Raw genomic sequence first — 24,342 nt, forward strand, 5'->3', positions numbered from 1 at the left:
CGACGACGAAGCAGCGGTGTGCTCTCGAGGCGCGCTTGTTCTGTTCGGTGCCCTGGAACCTGCTGCTGTGATTAAAAGAAGGCTCCCAGTCTTGGGTTCTTCCCGACGCCTATCTCCACGGCCCCTCTGGTCGTGACAATATTGATATGCTTGAAAATGGTGTGTGTACCGATAATTCATTTGTTCGGGTTCTGTTAATTGATAATGCATTGCACGTTTGTGCAACTGAATGTGTATCCAAATGGTTGAGGCCCGTGTGCTGTGCGATGTCAGTGCACGTTAAAGAACCCCAGGTGGTAGAAATTTCCGAAGCCCTCCACTACGGCGTTCCTCATAGCCTGAGTTGCTTCAGGACGTTAAACCCCAATAAACCCAAATAAACTTTTTGTTTTTATTAAATTGGAGTGCAAGAGGTCATTCATGTTAGTTGCCTTTCTGTACAAAATATGCGGTGGTGCTCCTGTAAAAGGGGATGAGACGCAGTTTTCTTCTTTCCCATAGTCTCCTGTATGACATAAATAAATCTATAAATGCAATAGTTATGAAGACACACTTACGCTGACAGCAGCATCAAATCTGCGGAGAGGAAAAAAAGAGAGCTGTTGTCTTTTTAACCTCCTCGCCACGTGAAGATTGGCGGAAGCAGAGAGAGCTTGTGGGCAGTTCGAGAAGCGTACTGCCGGTTGTTGCGACAAATGCCTTTCGTAATGCACTCAGATACAAGAGGTGCGCGTATGCCTTAAACTCACGAATTGAAACATATTGCGCCATTCTCGACGAGAAAAATAGCTGTATTTTGTGGTGTCTGTTAAATTTTTTTCTGTACAAGAAATATGAGGTTGAAAACTTAATACGACGCATGAAAATGAGGTGAAATAAACACACTTTTTAACAATATTAGCTTCGTTAAAATGGTTCATATATGACTATCAAATATTTTTTTGCGAAATTAATGTTTTTAGATGCAATTTAAACTAGATACGTTTACAAGGGTACACGTGCAGGCTAGTTGGTGAACCATGATTCTTTAAAACAGCGCAAAATACAGGGACACAGATAGAAAAGACACACACAGCGCTGTGTGTCCCTGTCTTTTGCGCTGTTTTAAAGAATCATGGTTCACCAACTAGCCTGCACGTCTACCCTTTTAAGCTTCATCTCTCGTTTGGCGGGCTCTTTTCAGTATGTGTCCTCTGATCCTCATTTCATCCCAGCGCTGTGTGTGTCTTTTCTATCTGTGTCCCTGTTTTTTGCGCTGTTTTAAAGAATCATAGATATGTTTGTATGCGAAAAGGAAAGTGATTTAAATGAGCTCTGAAATATACAAAGTGGCTGCTCACCCAATACCAAATTCGTGTGTAAAAAAGTCAAAGCTACAGCTCGTGCAGGTTTGTGGCTAGAAAATATTCACTGTAGGCCCTATAGTTGGGCACGCCATTGGACGAAACAGTCCGGTGAACCCTTCGCAATGCAGGCGCTAACAAATCCTGCGCAGACGATGACGGTGACGTCATACCCTCTTCAAAACTTCTGAGTAGAGCAAAATGGGCCCAAATAAGACTCAAACCGAGTCGCTGTCACTGATGTTGTGGGTTAGTTCCTCGGGTCTTCTTCACCCTCTTATCTAAAGTCGCATGATGAGGCAACATCCCTAAAGTCAAAGCTACCTAGACCATCAAAAATATTCACCGCGGACGCAGCTGACTCGCGAGATCTGGCGCGCTTTGAGGGCGCGTTACACGCTGGCGGAGGCGGCCATTTTCAACGTCTGCACTCTTCTGTTTTTCTCAAGCTGTTCAAAAATCGCTGCCGCGCGGAAAAAAAAAAGAAAAACTAAAGGCCGAAATAAACCGCAATTTTTATGGCTTCAAATCTAATGACGCAGCACGTACTATCGGGGTCAAAAGTAAATTGGCCCCCGCCCCCCTCATCCCCCCTCCCCCCCTTCCGTCTACCTCCAAGTTCGGAACCGCGCCACGCTGCAGGCAGGCGCCAACTGACGATGCACTCCTGGCGTCGAGACCGGCGCACTTCGATGAGGGTGGAGGGAGGACAGTAGCTTTTGATCCGGACAGTACGAGAACAGCGCGGAGGCGTTTAAAACTTACGTTTGCATCAATCGTTAGCGGGCTAACGATGGTCAATGGGGGCGGTAGGGGAAGAGTTAAACACCGAGAAATTCTACCCACGAAGTATCTAGAATTCCACGACAGCCTTAGATACACCACAATGCCCTGTTATAGACAGGACTAAAAATCACATAGCTAGTACGGTCCGAAAAATGACTGACGTGACACGGTACGCTGTGTATACCTTTTCCGACTAGGAGATGACATGCAATTCCCAGCTGAGCCAGCAAAACGAATAATCTGCGGTCTATTGCGTCTCCGTGGTCGTCATCTTTAAATGTTTTATCGGATCGGTGTAGTATATTTTAGGACAGGCCATTGACGATGCTAGTCGCTCTTTCTGAAGCTTTATCGGCCAGGTCATGTTTGTCTTTCTGGAGGCACCTGTCACATTTTGTTCGACCTTAGCGATGCGTTCGGCCGCCTATGTCGCCTTCCGGCGCGACCGCATAACGCTGCCATTTCGTTGCCGTTTTATTGCCATTGAGGTTTCGCGTTAAGCTGCGGTTGCGGATTCTAATGTCTCCCTATACTTCGGCGTCTAATTCCTGTGTCATTAGAAATGGCGCAGAGGATTTCCGGTCCTCGAATCCTTCAGCTTCATATAATGCTGCAGCGCTGTGGCCACAGAGAGCATTAACGCAATAATGAGAGTACTAGACGTGAAACTGACGAAAGATGGGGACATTAATTTATGTCCTTTCACAGCGGTAGGCGTCGCCATCGCGGCTTTCATGCGGTCACTGCAAGCGCCTTAAAAGTAGCGCTATCTGTTATCAATGCGTCCACACGGGTAGTCTTGAGAAAGTGGCACGGTCTCCACTGCAAATACCAGCTAAGCATTGGACGTACATTTGTGGCGATGGCCCAGTTGTTTAAAGCGTCAGGTGAGCTGCTCACTCAGCGCAGCTGCTGATTCGAATTGAGCCCCTCTCTTTTCTCGTGTATGAATACATTAGTGAGGGAAATTTCAGCTTGGCTTGAAGCGCCGACCTCGCAGGAATCTCGAGACAAAGTTCAACTGTCAAGAGCGTACACTGAACGCGAATTGAGAGAAAAAGTTCAACTGTACAGATCACAAGAGCGTACACTGAACGCGAATTGAGCGAAATATCATAAAAATAACCAGAGGCAAAGAAAAAGTGCTTCCACATCTGAACACCACGAGCCATCTGCACCCCGTGCTCGCTGCTATAAGCGCCTTCCATTTTCGCTTATGCTACCTTGCACGAAGCTCAGAAGGAAATTCGTCGAACTGCGCTGTAAACTCGCCATCTCTACCAATGAAATAGCTTCCATTTGCTGTGTAGTTTCCGAGCGCCACCGGCGGGGTGCCGGCGTAATGCATCAAGACTTCTGCTACCAGTGCATCTCCACCCGTCGACACAACAAGCAAACAATCGTGATGACATTGCATCGCGTGGTTAGAGAGCTGGTCTGTTTGCTCGGTTTTTTATGACTCGATCAAAAAGCCCGAGTGACGACTGTACGCATAGTTTAGGAGCGTGGCGTCGTCGCGTCGTCGGCGTCCCGTTCTATGCCGGGTTAGTGCATATAACACGTATCTGGCTCCTCCGACGAGCCGCCCGCATGGCTGCTCCGGGACAGTGGCTGTCAGGGACGCTTAGCTAGCGCGTCAGTTCGGCGCCCACTTCGCCCTGCCTCTCTTCATGGCGACACGCTTTCGTCCCAATAAAGTCTTGTAGCCGCGTCGCGAGGACGTTCTGGGCTGACAGCCGAGTCGACGACCTTTGACGTGTTCATATGGCAATGAACTCGAATAAGTTGTGCTGACGGGGCTCGGGTGAGCTGCAAGGTCGCTTGACGGGTTCGCTGGTTCTGCTCAGGACAGCGTTGGTTGCTTGCTTACCTCTGGTCTGGAATTCCTGCTAATCTGTTTGAAAGATGCTGCCTATTTCGTTTGTCCAGAGCATGTGGCTTACTTCCTCTAGAGGCTAAGTTTAATGCTTTCGCCTTTTCGTACACAGCCATGAATGCCCTGATATAGAGAGCGGGTTCAATACGTGTCTTGTGAACGAATAAGACAACTGTGCATTGCAAATTATATTACTCAAGTAAAAGTAAGTAAAACAATAATCTATTTAGCTCTGACTTAAAAAAGCAGTCACAGCACGTCGTAAGCGAACATAAGCAATGCCACTACATAACATCCACAAATCGAATGGTTTTTGTTATTGAGTTCTAGTTCTTGTTTCTATTATCTTGTCATCTTTCCATTCATTTCATTTACCATCTTCCCCGAAAATGAAAATGATAGGCGGCAAAGATCAAAGGTTCCTGTGAAATCGTAGTTAAATACAGTGGAAATCTGTTGTATTTTCGTTTTAAGTTGACAGTGCTGAGCGATGTTTGATAATTTTTGGCTGTTTGTTATTGACTCAAGAATAAGCATAGGTTACGGCCTACGGAGTGGACATAATTTCTAACGCATACACTTTGTATTAGCAGTTCGCGGCTTACCGGTGTGAAGGCCTTGCGGACACTGGCGCATCATTTTAATAACTACAGCATGGGTGCTCACCTACGGGGTAGAAACATGGAGGCTAACCAAAAGGGTTCACCTTAAGTTAAGGGCAACGCAGCGAGCTATGGAAAGAAAAATGATAAGTGTAACGTTGAGAGACCGCAAGCGGGCAAAGTGTGTGACGGAACAAGAGCGGGTTAAAGACATCCTAGTCGAAATCAAAAGCAAGAAATGGGCTTGGGCAGGCCATGTAATGCGAAGGCAAGATAACCGCCGGCCCTTTAGGGTAACGGAGTGTATTCCAAACGAAGGCAAGCGTAGCAGGGGCGGCAGAAAGTTAGGTGTTTGGATGAGATTAAGAAGTTTGCGGGGATAGGGTGGCCGCAGCGGGCGAAGGACAGGGTTAATTGGAGAAAAATGGGAGAGGCCTTTGCCCTGCAGTGGGCGTATTCAGGTTGATGGTAATGATGATTATGACGATGATGATAGACACCTTGGTACTTAACGATGTTTCTTATTTTTTCTTGGTTGGCATTCAAACTAACAGCAGTTGTAGCTACGGTGCCGGAAAATTCGCTGTTGGTGCGGCAGAGAAGGTGACTAAAAAGCAGAGAAATTGCGGGAAATGAGGGACAGGTTGCGACCAACATATGAAGGAAGCCAACAGTCACGAAAACCAAGAAAAGCATAAGAAAATGTCTGTTTTTTTATGTGTGGCGTTAATCAGCGGGAATTTAATATTGCAATTATTTTACGGCTGAAGGGTGATTTACAAGAAAGCAGAAGAAAAAAACAATTGCATGCCGCCGGTGTGATAGGACCCACGACCTCCGATTTTCCCGTGCGCTGCTCTACCAACTGAGCTACGGCGGCGGCTATGAAATCTTCTACTTTGGAGGTATTTATGCTTCATGTAACTTAACTGTGATAGTATTCGCCAGTCCCGCCCTGGACCATGGTACGCCCCGCGTTACCACGACAGTCACGTTTAACGTGATCGAACAGTGAAGGTGGGAACTGTGCGAGAACCCTCTTATGCTACCTATGGCATCAAGGCTGCCAGAACTGAACTATTGAGCAGAGAAATCTGGGGAAATGAGACGCTCATTATGAGCAGTCACCGACACCAGGGAAAGCACTGGGGAGTGTTTTTTCTTTTTTTTAATTCGTGATGTTAAGCTATGGAAAATTTATAGTGCAACCATATTATGGCTGAACTATAGTTGATAACAAAATAGAAGAAAAGAACAACCACATGCCTTCGGTGGGAACCTACCCAGTACCTCAGAATTTCGGGTACGATGCTCTACCTACTGAGCTATGGTGGTGACTCTTTTGCTTTTCTTCGTTTGAATGTTGGCTTCCATCATAAGGAGATTTTTCAAACGCCTCCATGACGTCTCCACTTTGTATCCAAGCACAAGTGGCCCACAATAATGAGCCTGCAAATTCAGGACGCCGAACTACATCATCTTCGATGAAAGGTGTTGGTTACCTGAAACAACAAGCGGCGTTTGGCTGCCAGAAGTGTCAAGTTTGGTTGAGAAATATTGCCATATTTGAGAAGTTCAGGGAATGCCACCAGACATTCATCGAATGAACACGCGACCAGATAAATATCGAGGTGGCAAAATTAGCAAAGTGCCCGATGGGCAGTGTCCGGTCCTGCTTGAATAATGACTCCTTTTATTGTTCTTTTATCAGTTGTGTCGTCTTTATCCATGTACTCTTTCTCCACTCTGTATTATTTTCGGAGAAAACCGCAACAAAATTATCGAGTGCATGTTTTCTTGAACCAAATTCTTTTCTACTGACGCGTAAGGTGCAAAATAATTCTGATTCCTGTACCCGGAGGCCATCTTTGAAGCTGGTGTGGTGAACAGATTTAGATTAGCGCCAGAATCATTGTGCTGCTGGTATTGCTTACGTTGTGGAAGTTGCCAATAACTTAATCGTCGTTTTCAACATAGCTGTAAAGGTAGAACCGTAAATTACAACCATTAAGCTTTGTGGATTTAGAAAAGTTAATAGCAAGTTAGGCACAGTATAGAGCCAATCATACAAAATAAATCTAATTTGCAAAAACATATGCCTTAGTTCATTGTGCAGCGTACTGTATTTGTACCGCGATGCATATCTTTCAAATGTCATCGGTCGTCCTACTTTCGGCAGCAAGCAAAGGACCGCATATTCGAGCTACCAACTCAACGAACGCTGTCTTGTTTCGAACTCGCATCCTGTCGGAGAGTTCATACAAAAACTGCACGACAATGGCAGCGTCTGCCTCTGCACGCGTGTCCCGAAATTTCGTACGAGAAAAGCAATTACAGCTTCGCTTGTTCGTCGGGACGGTGAACGAGTGAGGGACAGCTGCCCACAGCCTGGTCCCCCGCATGCCGGGCCGCGCAACCGCCGCACGGACAAGCAGTCGGGATGCCGGCCCTCGGGTAAAAGCAGGACGCGTCTCAGCCAGGGGGGCCCCCAGTTTCTCCTCCGCCCCGTTTTAATGACGTCCCTCCGAGTGCGCGTGTGTTTTGGCCGCCGCAAAAGCAGCAGCAGCCCGCTGCAAAACGTCGCGACTCGGGAAAGCGAACCATTATGCAAAGCAGGTTCCCCAGCGCGCGCGCAGGCAGCAGCGACGGCGCAGTCGTCCTAATGACGACTGCGTTGCGGATGCCGTGCGGGCGCGCTCGCGTCTCCCTCTCTTTCACTCGCTGCAATCCGCGCGCTTTGTGCAGAGAAGGCCGGGGTTCCGCTGGCACAGCAAAAGGACAGCGCTTCACCGGAGCGCCCAGGAAGCGGGTAGCAAGGGAAAGGGGGGCTCGCACTGCGCCCGTCCCAGGAGCGATTTATTTCATCGGAGAGCGCAAAGGGCTTACCGCGCCCGCCACGGATTAGAACTCTGGCGCGGCGCCCGGGTAGCTTACGCCGCGGGCTGACGCCAAAAAGTTGCCGCGGCTCCTTTTTCTTCCCCGCACTCTTTCGTTCCCCACGTTGGGAATGCGGGAAGAGATTAGTGAGCGATAACTCTCTTAGTGAGCTCGAAAGCGAGGCGCAACGTGTTTACGGCTGCAACCTACAAAAAGGCTCGGCACGTGTCGGGAATAAGCGGGTTATAATATCTGTTCCTAAAGGAAATTGAGTTTGCTGCTCGAAAACAGTGTCTGGTAAGTTGTGGAAGAATTGCCGCACTATACTAGCAAAGAATGAACTTACCTGTGGCCAGCGGCGAAATTGCTACTTTAGTAATGCGATTCAGTTTATCGTACAATACAAGTGCTTTGAGTTTGAACCCTTTTTTTCTTTCGCTCTTTGCGTTAAGAAGTAATAGATGAACGAAAAAAAGCTTATTTTCTAATTGTGACGAATGCCTCCTGATCCAAAAAGTTAATCCTGCGATCCGCTGTTTATACACCGCAGTCTCTCCAAGGGGAGATTTTTTAGCGGCAGAGAACATTCAGCGTTCATCGAAGATCTTCAAGAACCTGGTTTTCACAGGTGCCCCGGTTAAGAAGAGATCTCCAAAGAAAACGGGGCGACAGGATACAATCATGCGCCTTCCTCTGCGCTCTCCACAGCCTTCCAATTGGTGCCATCTTTGAGCGGCTTATTTTCTCAAATGCACCGAGAAACAATTAAGTGAGGAACCACGAAACGATCCTGGCCGCTGCTTCGCCTGGAATATCGGAATGCGTGCGGCGCCTTAATGGCGCCAATGAGAGCTGGCTCGTTTCGCAAACACAGTCCGGGGTCCGGTCGGCAATCTCGGGGTCACTGACGCTGGCGATGCAACCGCGCTTAGCCGTGACGCCGCAGCGCAATCAAGCAGCTCACTTTTTCCACGGGGTGTGGCCGGAATCTGCAAATGCGCACGCCAGGTAAATCAACAGCACAGCTTGGGCCTTTGGGGGTTCGGGCAAGTGGGAGGGGGAGGTTAGTTGACTCAGGCAAGCAGAAACAAGCTAGTGCCAGGCCACACGCGAATCAGGCGAAAGTGCTGGCGCGAAATTGGCCTCGTCCCATTGTATCCCTTGCTTTTTTTTTGCTTCGAAATGAAGCCATCTCCAATATCACACCGTTGCGTAGTCCGCGTAGCCTTGCGCAAAAAAAAAGGCAATTGGCGAAATTGCGGCACCGCTTACGCGTAGCCGCACGTGCAGGGAACGACAAACGTTTGTGCATGGTGGATACCCCAGCACATCGAGACCCGAGCAAAGGAGCCGCTGTGGCGTGTGTGCCTGACATGCTTGCAGAGCATCGCTGTTGACTATTTCGACCCTAATTTTGTGCAGCCGCACATGTGCAGCTAGCTTTTATGTGTGCAGTAACGATCGCTATTCGTATGCGAAAGTTTTGAGACGATGAGGGAGCTTCCGCGCGACGATAGTAACAATAGTCTTCTTTCATGAAGGACATCACGCTGGAAAAAAAAAAAGATGACTATAAAATTGGGGGAAGGGGGAGGAGGGTTTGATAAAGGGATTGCCGTGGATTTTACGTTACTTGAAAAAGTTCACATCAGCCCTATCCCTAGTGAAAAAGGCTGTATGATCCAATAACCTCATACAGATGTCATACCATACAAATTGTATGACATTTGTATGACGAAGTGTGTATAAGGTTATGACATCGTACAACTTTTTCAGCTGGAATGAACGTACGTTATGATACGTCATATGAAAGGTCTCTTGATATGTGGGATAGTATTGGTCAAAGCGTTGACGAGAAGAGCCAGATTATAAATGGCTTAGGGGCCGCAGTGTCACTCAGACTGAGCTTAACTGCTAACGCAGAAAAAAGGAAATGCGGGCTCAGCGAAGTAATTAGTTATTAATGTGTGCACGTGACAGGCCACTAGCATGGACTGCACTATTGGAACTAAATGAGTTATAGGAACGCCTTTTGATAGAGTACCGTACATGCTTGTCCCATATTTCACTGCTTTTGCTAGAATCGAAGCAGTCCTGCAAAGTCGGAGTGCAGCGCACGCCCTCCGCACGAGCAGATTCCTATTACGAATATTTAGAAAAGGCAGAGCTTCAGCCAAGCGGAGAATTGAATCGATGAACTTTCAGTCGTGGGCCCGCTGCGCTACCTATTGGCTGCCGCTGTTTTTTTTTTATTTTTACACCTTCTTGACTACCTACCACTTTGATTAACATCATTGCTTTTTAACACACAGTTAAGCCTCGCTGTGAGTCGCGTTTCTGCTTCCTGCGAACATTTTGAGCTCTCCAGTGGTCCACCTGAATTAAAGATTGCTGCCGGGTTAGAGTTGGCCGTGCCGTGTAAACAGTGAAGTAAGTCACAAAATAGCTGCACACTGAAAAAAAATTTCGCCCGGATGGAATTTCGCAGCGTACGATGTGCTGAAGGTTCGACCTTCGTTAACCGAGATAACTGGCGCCTTGCTGCATTGCTCTTTGCGTTAAATAGCTTCTGTAGCGTAACTTGCGCTCACGTCGAATTTTTGAACCGTAGTATCAGTGCAGTATAAAGCATACTTATTTAAATTTAACCTAACTCAGCCGACGCGGTCGGCAGGTACTAGTGCTAGCATTTTTTTTTTTAGATTCAAGCTAATAAACCCGATGATTTTTCTACAATAGTCAATCTCGGTTTTTCTGACATCATTGCTGGTTGCATTAATCACCGCATCCTCGAAAGAAAAGTTGGTCACCAACGCAGCGCAAGGTAAAGAACATAAGCGTGAGCTTCCGCCGGAGCAGGTGGTGGGGTGCATCACCTTGCGACAGCAGTATAGCGAAAGCAAAGAGTCCTCGGGGTTTTTCATTTCCGTGGGCATAATTTGCGGCTATGTTGTCTGCGACTGAAATGATTTATTCATGGAAACTTAAAAAACAAACAAAATAAAAGCGAGAACGTTTTCCAGAGCGTTCTGGAAAAGTTTTCCAGAACGCTCTTTAGTGCACCGTTAAGGCTCTTTCGCACAATTTATAATTATTCATTACTTCACAGCAATTTCTTTAATTCACCTTTAGCTGTTTTTTCACACCATGATCATATTGTCAACATGAAACGCATCACATGTCATACTTCATCTTAGGCAAAATCATTCATGCCTAGAGCTCCTATTGACTGGAAAAGGCTTCCATCTAACATCGCAACTGAAATAAATGCGGCAATATTTCAAGAGCTCTAAAAAGTGAAAGCAACACGTATTTTTCTGCTACTTCTGCTTATCGTCTGCTTTTGTCATTTTTATTTTTCGTGTTGTTTTTCATGTTGCGTTTTCCAAGATATTTATTTTGCATGTTGTATGTCCGCTACTTTTTGATAACCGTAGCTTATCCATCTCATGTTTTCTAGCCTTGCTTATTGTTTTTTTTTTATATTAGTCGCTTTCTACTGTACCTTCAAGTTTACTTTGTGCTACCTACGTAACATGCTCGTAGTGAAGCTATTTATAGGTAGTTTTAAAATAAAATTAAACTGATGTTCCGCGACGAATCGCGCAGGTTTATCGGCGATTTAGCGGAAGTGTTTTCTCTGAACCAAAGCGCCGCTCGTTTCTGCGAACCGTTTTTCCTCGCTGGGTCGCTGTTATGAAATCGATGTTCGAAAACATGAATGGAACCTTCGAAGGGCATCAAATATTTGCGCTTAGCGATAGAGCCGTAATTCTTTCGCAGAAATTGCGAAAGCTATGGCGTGATCTCATATTCATGTGCACAAGAGCCTGCCTTCGCCGAATGACACTTATTGAGAATCTTTGTTCGGACATGTCTTTTTTTTTTCTGCCGCTCAAAAGGAGATATATTTATTTTACGTGGCATCAGCGACAGTCGTCTTTTTTTTGTTGTTGTTAAAGGTGCAGGTTATATGCATGTACAATGCATTGCACAAGCCACGAAAGTAAACATCCTCTAACGTCTTTTGGCCATAGAGGCAGTTCTAATCTTTGCCGAAGGTGGCGCTCCACACCTCAGGTAATTAAGGTTGGGTAAACAGCTGTCTAAGTGAGTATATAGCGGCCGGTGTACTACTTCTGACAGAGTACAAGTTCTTAGAGTGTATGCCGGGTCCATGCGCGGGAGGTTGGGGGGGAGGGGGTGGCTGAACGCCGCTGTGCTAATCTACGTGATATCATTTACGAGGGACCAATGAATTAGGTCGTCATTGCTTGGCCCTGGAAGCGTATCTCGTGAAACCGTGAGTTACTTTACTTCTGAGGCTTTTGTTTCGTCTCGGAATCTCTTGTGTGCTGGAGGCTAGTATGGAAGGATCAGCGCAATACATGCAACCTGGCCAGAGCAGCACGCGCTGCGGTGGTGTGTGCCTGACGCTGTGCCAGTCTTTCGACAGCTAGCTACTTCTCTTTTAAGGCGACAACGTTAAGGCTCCCATTGTGCAGAAAATCCGGCGTCGTCGGCGGCGGCAGCGGCGTGTCGGCGTTGTGAGCGATAAATCACCGGAGAAGCAACATAGGTGGGCAGCTTAGATCACGTGACCTTGTGCCGTCTTTACAACCTGCCGGCCGGATTGTGAGAAAACTGACCACTGGGGCAAGGGGCAGTTAAATTGATGAGTGGTCACGAGAAGTTGCCCAGGAGGGGCAACCTGGGTCGCACAAGCTCCACCGATAGCAGCACCTGTCATCGCAGGGTCATCAGTTAACCGCTGCACCACTGCGCCAGCAGAGGAATGAGAGGACTCCCAGGGGTCTATGAATATGATCATAGCACGTCGTGTATGCGAAACTAAGCCCGACATGCGCGCAGATCTAGCTGTTTCATATTGAAGGAGTAAAGAAAAACACCTGTTCAGCGGAAGTCTGCCTCGTCGGAAGCAACTCCGAACCTGTGCTCTCATATCATGCGGACGCACTTTTTCTCAATCTGCGCACGTTCGGTTTTGTCCAGGCGTAAATTGCTCGCGAAAAAGGCTTTGAAGCTTAGGACAGGTTTCTCGAAATTTAGCCGTATAGTTACAGTCAGTATCCGATGCGATGTGAACAAATACTTCATTATTAATCGCCCTTAACAGAGATTATGGCCGCCTGTTCTTCAGCAGAAGGTCTTGCCTCGCTCCCCAGAAACGGCTCATGCGAACACGCGTATCGCATCTGCAAAACCGCAACGCTGAACAAGCGGCCGATTCCGGGAGAATCAAAACGAGCCCTGAGAACAATGCAGCGCCTTGCACGAGGACACATGTGGCGAGGACAGGGAGCAGAAGAATCTTTCTTGCGCAGCGTCGTATCGACGTCATCGGGTAGACGGGTAGAGAACAGGATGGCCTGCTGAACCCCTTTCGCGAGAGCCCGAAGCTGGTTAGGAGAAGAGGGTCGCGGTGTGCAGCGAGAGAGAGGCGCATTCAAACATCGATCGCACGGAGAAGCGCCCCGCCGCCGGCCGCCTCACCACCTAGGCGCGCACTCGCTCGCTGCTGGGCGGTGGGAGGGCGCACCAAGTGAACACGGGATCCTTGTCTCGTCGCTGCGTGCCCCTTGACCCCTGGTGCCCCGTGTTTGACGCCCGTGCGGAATGCAGGCTGGTCAGCGGTCCGATCAAACACTCGACGAGCACGGGGCGCCGAGGCCGCGGCCAGGTTGGAGCGCGGCAGCAGCGAAGACCCCTCGCGGCGTCCGCTATCGATCCGCCGTCTCCTGCGGCTTTCTCCGTTGGCGCTGGGATCCGCCAAGGTGCGCGCGAGGGCTTATGCGGCGCCGCTGCTGACGGAAGCAGCAGCAGTCCTCAGCCGACGCTCTCGCCCGAGCGAAGGAGACCTTAGGAGCGACGGGGAGAAGGTACAGGGTGGTGGGAAGGGGGGCTGTTTTTTCTTGCTAGCGAGGTGGGGGTTAGAGGGTGACGCACGGGTATGGCTTGGAAAAACGCGACACCGAAAAGTGTGCGGCGGTAGTCTGAAGGACTACTTTGGGGTAATCACGTCTTTGAGCCTTCTGAGGCATGATGAGCGTGTATGTGTGGCAAGCTCTAAAGCCCTCGCCACACACTACGCATTCGCGTGAACAGAAAAATTTTCGTTTTAATAACGGCTGTCGCTGAGTATCCTGCAAACGCGCTTGTGCGAAAAACCTATCAGCAATTCATAGGTAGGCCTACTGTAAGTGCGGCTCCTTCCTTATGCATAACTGCCTAACATAGAGTACGCTTTACAGGGATACAGTAAAAAAAAAAATGTAATCGCACCGTTCCCTCTCTCGTTTGTGATTAGTGCTGGCTGAAAAATTTCTCACCCGGTAACGCTATCACCAACTCATGATCATGTATTTTAGTTTTAGTCTATGGATTTTATTATTAGGTGGCATGCTGTAGCTTGATGTAATGATTTGCAGGGTACATTACGTAGCTAAATAGTGTAATAATGTTGTCTCTCTGCACAGAGAGTTGCTGTCAAAGCTCCTGTGGTGAGGCGTTAACGCCAGATTTATAGATACTCGCTCCTTGTGGCTCCATGCACGTGAAAGAAATCGAGGGGTGGCGTTCCCAAAAGACGAGCGAAAGGTGTCGCAGCGCGTCGCTGGGTGCTGTAGGCCTCGAAAGAAGATCTAGTATCTAGAGAGTGTCACATCGCAAAGTATTCACAAACGTCAGAACGAAAACGTCACCCAAGCGCAGTAGTTCGGCTCGGTGAAGGCGACAGCTAAAAATGGTCCATCAACACTGCGACTGAGAGCTACCATACTTAGGCAGAGTAGACGCGTACCTAATGCTCCTGCCGTAATGAATAAATCACATGCAGAGGTGATCGTGGGACATAAACTTAGCCTGGCCGGACAGGTGGAGGAGTAGGAATAAGAGGAAAGGCAGGGTGGTTAACCGGAAGAATAATCGGTTTGCTACTCTGTAGCCTGGCTGTACAGGCTTCTAAGTAGTAAGGGTAGACGTGAAGTTTCAAGGCAAACGTTCTCATTAAGCGCTGGAATGCATTTCATTCATGATGAGCTGTATGCTTTAGTAGCGCAACGGTCACGGCTCTTATTAAGTGAGCTACATGTAGGCTTAGCTTAACAACGAACTGAGAAATGTCCGGCACCCTTTGCGCTCGCCACATATTACACTTTGAGCCTCCTTTAGATCCCGTGAAGTCGTTCGATTTATTTCCTCAGATGCATTTTAAATTGAGCGTTCCAGCCAAAGTTGAGAGCGAATGTAAGTAAATTTGTGCATTTTTTGCGGAAGTCGTGATTATATATTGCAGTAAGCACGTACACTGAAAGCTTCACAAGCATTCCGTGACAGGAGTTGACTTATTCTTTCGGGGGACCACAGCCTGGTGTCTGCGGTACAGGCTTACATGGCTCTTATACTCAAGGACAAGCAGAGTTTTCGATCACACCATACCACGCCACTGACACTCTGCATCTCTGAGAAAGTCCTTTATGCGCGTAATTTTCGTAAAAGAATGCAGTTATTTTATTCGTTGTAGTAAATTGACGAAAAATATTTAGCACACACAAAAAAAACTACCGGTACTCTCATTTACATTACGTGCGAGGAATGTGATAGTATTGCAGTCAGCGAATGTTGTAACAGACCGGAACGCCATTTTTTTTCCCGTGACGTTGCTTCTGGTTGTGGCGACGCAGGTGGAGGAAGGGGGCGGGGGGAAGGTAGCAGGTGGCACGTCACGTGACCTAACGACGTCATAACTGTCTCGACCAATCAGCTAATGTTGTGACACACCACAACCAACTCCCGCTAGACTAATCAGCGAATTTTATGACAGACGAAAACTATGACTTTTTCCCGGTGTAGAGAGAACGTGGGGGAGGTGGGAAGTGGCGCAGGTTGAACGTCATGCGACTTCATGAGCTCAGGACTGTCTCTATCTATCAGCGAATGTTATGACAGATCACAACGGCGACTCGACCAATGAGTGAACTTTTTGACATGCCAAAACGGCCAGTTTTTCCGTGATGAGATTTCTAACGCTATTGAAATAAAAAAAGAAAAGAACACGAATAACTCTGTGTGTAAATTGCAGGGATATAGACACGAGAGTTATTGTGTGAACCGCACTAAGGAGCCCATTAACACCACCCGGACGTAGGCAGCATCTCTGTATTCTGATGTCCACCACAGCGTTACGGTGTATGCATATTATCTCAAGCATTTGGTGCGGGATGAAATCACATATTAAACGCTGCAGACGGGGCACTTCTCCGCGACACTCAGTCATCCGTGGTGTACGAACTCTGTCGCCGTAATTATCGGCCTCCTGCCACTTGCCAGGCAATCAATCTAAAGGCGGCCACTCATCTGCCCTTTTTATTATCGCCCGTGGGACACTACACGAATGTGAACAGCGTCTTTAAAACAGTTGTGTTGATGGTCCAGGTAATCACTGCGGTGCTGTTAATGACTGTTGTTCATGCTGACGTTGCAGATTATATTTCATTTCCTCCCTGCCACTTCCTTATTTTGTTCTTAGTCTTTTCTATTCCACAGTGTACACCCCCTCCTGCCCGCACTTTCGTTTTGGGCGAATTAATCGACCAGCGATTGATATCTCGGTATCTGGTTCTCACTGATTATGATTCATATTCGCAAAAAAGAGACTACAAAGTTCAGTCAAACAAAACTATCTGCGGCACCAAGTTGCCCCGGCGAATTCTTTCTTTGCAGTAGAGTTGGCGCATGTTCAGCTAGTGTATAATTTTTGTAGACATTTTCTCGATCGTAATGTAATCTCATCTACAGACAGTAAGGACTGAATTGCAGGCCAAATTGGAGGCATCAGGTGTTTGTGAGAGCGGGGCATTGCATATGGGTTTCTTCTAAGTCATCTTATTTTGTGTAATTCTGTCGGCCCCCCTTGGCTTAATTAAGACTATGCATTCCTCTTAATGGTGTTGCTAACGGTGGGACTAATAAAAATAGTCTGCTTGGTGCAGAAAACATTACGCTCCAAGACCAATAGCAGACCACGTGTAATTTATTTCTGTAGCTATCGGTGCATCAGAAAGGCTTGCCGGAGTTCTTCTCGTCGTCCTAAAAGTGTGCCTGCCAGAGAGTCAAAGGCTCCACGTCTCAGGGGTGATATTTGTTTCCCTTCGGGCCACGGAGAACGTACAGTTGGAGAATTTATATGTTAAGCTCTTTGCAGATATGGATGTGACCAATGTCGGGCTAGGTTAGTAGGGCTTAAGCGAAGGGCATCTACAAAAATATGGGGGGGGGGGGGGGGGGGGCAAGTGGAATAAATTTGCTGCCATCAGTTCTTCTCCCCTGTGGAGGCATATTTTTTGCATGCCATAACTTAACGATGATCGGTGGGATCAGATGCGCTCGACCGTAGGATATTTGGGAGCAGAGTTGTAGCGAGCAGGCAGTGGAGATAATGCAACTGCCGAGCCTATTAAGCATGTGCCTGCCATAAAACGGGCCTTCGTGATCGAAGCTTCCCCGAAAGTCAAAGTTGAGTTCCATTAAAAGCGTCGCTTTCGAAAGGAAGCGGCCGTTCGATACCCTGCTCTGCACCCATACACCAGGAGCGCGCTTGCGGCACTTGCGTACGTTCACTGCTGCCCATAGGGCTCACGGGGGCGCGCGGACGTTGCGTATATTGTCTGCCGTGAAACGAATCTTCCTCGGTTCGGGAGCTCCGAGCTCTGCCTTTAGTGCTGGTAGGGAACGTCAAACTCTCGATCACACGGAGTTTTAAACGCCCCCTCCTCTGTTGCTGAAGAGGCAAACGAGCTCCCGCTTCGGCGTTGATGGCTCATGCAAAGCCCTTCTAAAACTCGCCAGGAGAGAAAGGGGCCGAAAAGCAGCGCTCTCGCAACACGCCCGGAGCTTGAGCGCAGAGGCGGCGCAAGCGGTTATAAATCCAGGGGTTCCCCAGGGAGAAAAGGTAGCATATTTCCTTTGCTCTCGTGACAGCGAAGCCTGCGAGAAATCACGGATGGAAAAAAAAAACAAGAAAAAAAAACGACGAGGCCAAAAGGTCGAGAAGTGCAGAGAGAGAGCTCGTTTCCGTAACCGCCTCAGCGCGAATCTCCCGGTGTCGAGTCATAAAAAGTCCTCGGCTTGTCGCCTAAGGCTGCGCTGGGGGTCGTTTTCACTAGGTTGCTCCGAGGAAGTTGCTACAATAACAGAGGCGAAACAACCGGAGCAGCTCAGCCGGAAAGAAACGCGCGAAAATTTGAGTGGTAGAAAAACTGACGAGATGGAAAGGCCATTGTGAAGGGAAGGGGGGTTGGCTACTGTGAACCCAGTTCCCCGTTTTCTTCGCGGCTCCTTTCTTTTTTTTTCTTCTGTTCTTCCAAAGCGTAAAGTATGCCGCCTACGCAGACCAGTCCCGAGCGGCGGCGAGTACAAACGTGCAGCCAGAGGGCGCTCATTGTGTTCTCCGCTCGTCAAACCTTTTTAGCATTTTTACGCCTCCCTCGTTTTCCAATCGCGGCGCGCGCGCGCGCGCTATTTCCCGGCCAGGGCACCGACGCTGCAACGGCGAGACGGACGAGCCCTGTGCGGCTCCCGACGGGGGCACGCGAGCGCCAGCCAGCGTGCTCAGTCTAAGCGCACGTAGGCGAAGCGCGCTCTCGACTGCGCCGCTGCTGATCGCGCAGAGCTCGTGTTTTATTGACAGTGGAAGTGGAGTCGCGGCCCCGCGTGCCGACAACGCGCAGAAGGGGGCGACGGACGGGGCGGGCAAGCGCGACCTTCATTCAAAGTGCATGCGCGGAGCGCATTTGGGGCCGTTTTTCTTTACGGCACTGCAGAGCGCGCTCCGGATAGCTCCGTTGGCCCCGTCGGAAGAGGATGGTGGAGAAAGGGTGGAGGGGAGTCGCCGGCAGTGAGCAGGCGTTCGCCTGCCTGTGCTAAAAGCCCCCCCCCCCCCCCCCCCCCCCTCCCTTTCCCCCGCTCCACCCCCCGCCCCTAATGCTGGCGCTTATGTAGGCAGATGCTGTACGTGCTAACGTCACTTTTCAACGTGCCTGTCTGGTTATACCCCTGGCGGCGTTTCTGTAGCACGTAAACGCTTTTTTTCAGAGACCGTAAAACGTTCAACTGCAGGCCTCCTGGCCCTGCAGATAGAAGACCAGAGTTAGGTTGTGCCTCGTTTCTTTGCGCTTTTCTATTTAACTTGTTTCTGGGGCACATGCGGATGACACAAATGAGGACAAGAGCGTTGCTATAGGCAAAATTCTCCGCCATCGGTCTAGACACGAAACACGTGAGACGCGCCATTAGTAGGCCGATGAACCATGCTAAGCGAACTGCGAAGCAAATATACAGCGCAGAGGGAGCCCACATGATGCGAACGAAAGTTGACGACTCACCAAGATTGTCGAATTCATCCTATTAATCCGGGAACCCCGCAGAAATATTCTTTTTATTCGTCCCCCTTTTTTTTTGCCTGCTGAGCATGGATTCATTTTTTATGATCTGCGAGGGAGAGCGAAGTAGGTAGCGTATACGGAAACACAATATTTAAATCTCACCATTGGTTGCGCTGCTTTATTGCCGAACAGATTTCGAACTCGCTCGCTGTATTATGCAAAACATGCATTTAATGAGGTTAGTATCCGAAGCCACAAACCATGCTGCGTTGGGAAAGATGCAATGTGCTGCACTTGTAGCCCGTACATAAAATGCCTTCGATTGGCCGAGTTTCTCACTGTGTGCATATTTCTTTGCAGGTTTCCATGGGGCTACTTTTGAAGACAAAGCCTCGTCAGTAATTCGCGTCGCTGAGTGACACTGCTTCAATATGTTAAGGGCCTCCATCGAGCCGGCTCGAAGCCTTAGTTCGCACCTTCGGCCCGCAACGACGCAAGCGTTAGTGCTCCGCACGCCACAGCATGCAAGCCTCGTCGCGCTCCAGCACCGGCAATAAATGCGACCGCCTGCCGTGCGCAGGACGTTCGACCATGCACCGAGCGCGGTGCCGCGTCTTCGGTGACCGGGACAGCTGACAACGGCTGCAAGGGCATGTGACCAGCTTAGGCCGCGTGTTCCACCGATGGCCGCGGCGCACAGAGCTCCTTGACGGGGGCTCGCCCACGATGCGCCGGGTTTCTTCGTGGCGAACCTTTGCTCCTAGAGTCCTCCTCTCACTGGCCATGGTGGCCGCTGTCGTGGCGGGCGCCGGCGGCGCGCCGACCCCGGCGACCCACAGCTGCCCGTCGGCCTGCAGTTGCAAGTGGAGCGGCGGCAAGCGTACCGCCGAGTGCGCGGGCTTGTCGGGGAGCGTCCCGCAGCACCTTCCCGGGGACACGCAAGTGCTAAACCTGACTGGCAACATCCTCAAGACGCTGCCGGGCGGCCACTTTCAGCAGGCGCGTCTGGTGCACCTGCAGCGGATCTACCTCTCGCGTTGCGGCATCGTCCTCATGGCGGACGACGCCTTCCGAGGGCTCAACAACCTCGTCGAGCTCGACCTCAGCCACAACTTCCTCACGGCCGTTCCCAAGCTGGCGCCATACTGCCCGCTGCTGCGCCGGCTTCAGCTTAGCGCCAACCCCATCCAGAGGCTCGGCGGTCACAGCTTCCGGGGCCTGCATAGCCTCGTCTCCCTGGAGCTCAGTCAGTGCCAGCTCGCTTGGCTCGAAACGGACGTGTTCGCCGACCTGCAATCGCTCGAGGTGCTTCGACTCGACGGCAATCGGCTGCGCTCTCTGCCACCGGACGGCCTGAGACTGCCGCCGCTCCACTCCCTGGACCTCAGCGACAATCCGTGGCACTGCGACTGCAACCTACGCAGCCTGCGCCAGTGGATGCAGCGGCACAACGTGCCTCTTTCAGTGCCGCCGCGCTGTGAGGGGCCGCCCAGGCTCGCTCGCCACCTCTGGTCGCAGCTGGAACCGGACGACTTCGCGTGCGCGCCAAGGGTCGCGGCCACCGAACTTCGCGTGGGTGCCGTGGAAGGAGAGAACGCCACCCTGCAGTGCGACATCGACTCCCTTCCGGCCGCCAACGTTCGATGGTTGTGGAGAAGTCGCGCCATCGCCAACCTGTCGCTCATGTCGTTCGGGCGGCAGATGTACTTGCTGCGCGCCCACCAGAGCGGCCGCCAGCAGTCCAGCACACTCACCATCATCAACGTGATGCTCAAGGACAGCGGACGGTATCTGTGTGCGGCGGCAAACCGCGCTGGAAACCAGACGGCCAACGTGACACTCATCGTGCGACCGCGTTCGGCCGACCTGGCCGCCCTGTCGCCGCCCGAGATCGGCGGTATCGTGCTGGGCCTCCTGCTGCTCCTGGCGTTGGTAGCGGCGTCGGCCTGCCTGCTGGCCGTCCGCCGGCCGGCCCGAGGAGCGCGCGGCGCCGCGGCCAAGGAGACCCAGATGAGGCTCGAGTCCCTGCTGCTCGAGTCCAAGCAGCGCTCGTCGGACGCAGGCAGCCTGCAGACCGAGGAGCAGTCGGGCAGCCCGGCTCCGCTGCTGAGCGCCTCTAAAAAGCCGCCGGCTACCACCAAATCAGGCATCGTGGCTGCGGTGTTGCGCGGCGAGTATCGGACTCTGCGCGCGTGTCGCGGCGGCGCCAAGGAGGACGGAGACGTGGTGACGGACGCCGTGCGAGTGTCTGCGGGCACGCCCAGGCACGAACAGGTGTGCGCGACCAGGAAGAGGCCTCCGGGCCTGGTGGCCAACCCGCTGTCGCCCGGCGCGCGCGACTCACCCGATGAGGGCCTCGGCGACGAACGAGAGTACGAGACGGACATCCTGGACTGACATGTCGGTGAGTAAGGAGAGTAGTAAGTGCGCTCTTTCTGCAGGCTTTGCTGCTCCGGCTGGGCAGTAAAATAACAGGCAGGTACTGAAAAATGTGTGTAGAGCCAAGGGCTCAGGTTTGCATTACTAATACAGCTGAAGTGGCCGCGATGTGGCCTACCTATCTCATATTCTTAGTCTTCGTGGCATGTCACGTTGATGAAAGTTGTTTGAATGCAGAGGGTCGGAAGTCGTGTTTCCTCTTTGCTGTTGAACTTGGTTCTCCTTTTTTTTCACCAAAAGATAGTAAACCGTATCGTTTCACCCAGAGTGCGAAAACGTGCGGGGCAGCAGCGCGGCTTTTATCTTCAAGGTATTTTCCCATTCCTTCATTGTAGGCCGTCCGTACTGTGTGTAATCGGAACACAGTAAGCATCTGAGACGTGGCTCGCAATCTAGGGCTCACGGCAGCACTCGAAAATAAAGATTAAAGGCAATGAAAAATCGTTACCTCTTTCTATGCAGAATACGGAGGTTCGGGGAGGGGCTACCATGAGCCGCTGAAACCCTAGCGGATAGTCAGTGTCAGGAGATGCTCAGAAATGTCGCTATTTGATGTGTATACGCGCTATGGAGTATATAATGAGAAACTGATAGAAAGTGTTCTCTACATACTTCTCTCCACAGGCGTTATATGAGCAATATCCAGGTGACAAGGAGATCCGAAAGAAAGTCCGTGGAACACGGATGGCGTTCGGGGCAAACAGCTCGAATTTTAACCCCCAGTGTAGTATGCATTAGGAGCTTCCATTTACAGTCGCAAGAATATTTATCAACTGCATAGTCACCTATGTCAGCAACAGCTCGGGGAACGCTACGAGCGCAATGCTTCGTCAACTCAGTGCCATTCTCTGTCGTCTCCACTGTGTGGACCGTAGACTTCAGCGCAGTTTTCAAAAGATCGAGTAGAAATGTGTAATACGGCAGCGCAAGGTCCTAGCTGCGCTAACTGGCGAACGCAAGGGCACAAAACTCACACTATTTATGATAAAGGTTATGAAACACGCGTTGCGAATCCCAGCCGCACTGCTCAATACTACCGATGCTACGAAGCCAAAGATCGCTCCGGTCTTGAATGGCAAACAGAGCGGAATGTTTGGAGTGCACTGATACAACGTCGTGCGATGCTGCACTGCAGCGAACACTGGCCCATTGCCGTTTCCTCTTTCCGCAGGATCATCACAAAGCCAAGTGCTACGCGGCCGCACGCAGCAGCACGCCGTTTACGAGGGGCTATGTATAAATCATAACCACCCCTGCTGACGGTGCACAAACAAGATTTACGCGTTGCAAAACGTGCGCGTCACGTCTGATAGAAAGAAACTGCGGAGCAGCGGAGCTGAGTCGTTTGCGCGCTTACGCGATTCCCTTCCAGGGCTCGTAGATTGCGGCGGACGGCGTTAGTATTCACTGCGCGGTCGCGGCTCTCGCAACGGCCACCCCAGCGCGCAGTTGACGGCCCACTCTGCAATGCGCTTCACGCAGTTCGTTGAACGGGACGCGGCAGTAGCGCGCCCACGGCCACTTTACAAGCGACGTCCACATCGCCCCCGTCCCTTGGCAGAGTGCGCAGCTCCAGTGGCACTCACTCAGTGGACGCGCGGGGCTCCTGCTGGGGACTGCAGTGGGGCGCACTTTGCTCGCATTTGCGAAACCGATGCCCAGTGAAGCCCACCGGATAGGAGAGCGATATCGGCTGACACGCTGTGCGAAGAGCCGAACATCGGACTGGGTTGTTGGCTTAGAGCACATTAATACTATTGCCAAGGTTTAAAAACTCATAACGAGACAGTAAGGAGGAGCGGGATAACCGGAGCACCGCGTCCTTCGTTTTCACTGCCTTTTAGTGAATGAGAGTAGGTGGAGAGGGAAGGCGAAATACAAAGGATAGGATGCGACGAAAAAAATTCCAACAGATACGCTATGTGAAAGAACACCGTCCTAGCATCGAAGAATCAGACAGTCCAGATGATTAGCGGTACCCTGAACACCTTCTACTGTAGCGAGGTGGGCTGTTTGAGGGGAAGGGGCAGAATAAATCTGACATGACAGAGACGGTCGCGATGACACGGGGTTTCTTGCTGCAGTCGCTCAGCGGTTGTGGATTTCAACTGCTAAGAACGAATTCCTGGTTAAGGTTCCGGCCTCTGCGACCGCATTTCGATAGTAGCTAAATGCAAAATAACCAATGCACTGAAATTTCGGTGTAAGTTAAATGTCTCTGACTGTTTTTTTTTTTTTTTGACTCAGGAAGGAAATGGAGCCGCATAAGAAAGAACCCTTGATGTCTCCAGCTGAAGGATGTTAACAAGCAACGTACTGTCATCTGACCTCGCTTCGGCGAGCGCGGCTTCGGCCGCATATCTGATTTTTTCAGCAGCGTCCGCTCCGGCGGACGCAGTTGTTGCTGCGACGCGCGTCTTTTCTTGCCTTTTTCTCTTTCCTCTGATCTCTTACCTCTCCTCTATCTGCACGTTGGCAGCGGTGGTGGCTTGGCTAGAGCCAGTAGCAGGCCCGTGCAATTTCCTTTTCATCCTTCTCTCAGTCACAACAACAACAACAACAGAACTGCAAGAACAAAATAGTGGAAGGAGGCGCAAAACAGAGCGTTGTCAGCAATTGAACATTTATTGAAACGGGACCGCAGCTTTTATGCATTGGAGCCACTTGTGAACCGAAAAAAAAAACCACGAGGCAACGGTGAAAGCGCGAATCAAGATGAAAGGTGGAAAACAGCTTTCCAAGACACGCATGTATCGTAGCAACCCGCGCGTGCGAGGTATCAGTGGAGAAAAAAAAAAATACTGACTAACCCTCTCCCTCATCTCGTGACTGTTTCGCGGGGCCCACTTCTACTTGATGTAAACGTGAGATGTCGTTTTCATCCCTTTTGTGTGGTTTTATGGTTTGCGCTTTATTTATTTTATTTATTTATTTATTTATCATCATACCCACAGCGCCATTGGCTGGCATTACAGTGGGGGGGTAGAAGAAAAAGTACACAAATGCCACCGCGTGCA

The 24,342-nt window shown here is 50.2% G+C and overlaps 1 protein-coding gene across 3 annotated transcripts in view; it reads left to right on the forward strand.

The window, feature by feature from the left end:
* LOC149371993 (uncharacterized) overlaps window positions 1-24,342 on the forward strand; it is a 238,403-nt gene that overhangs the window by 176,867 nt on the left and 37,194 nt on the right. For all 3 annotated transcript variants that reach the window (XM_089566333.1, XM_089566334.1, XM_089566335.1), the window contains one exon: window positions 19,247-21,290. In XM_089566333.1, coding sequence (XP_089422459.1) covers window positions 19,613-21,283 — 1,671 coding nt within the window. In that variant the 5' untranslated portion in view covers window positions 19,247-19,612 and the 3' untranslated portion in view covers window positions 21,284-21,290. The remainder of the gene's footprint in view (window positions 1-19,246; window positions 21,291-24,342) is intronic.

The sequence above is a fragment of the Amblyomma mixtum genome, chromosome 1, assembly GCF_055824585.1.
Source record: "Amblyomma mixtum isolate Tamu chromosome 1, ASM5582458v1, whole genome shotgun sequence".
Taxonomy (NCBI): Eukaryota; Metazoa; Arthropoda; class Arachnida; order Ixodida; family Ixodidae; genus Amblyomma; species Amblyomma mixtum.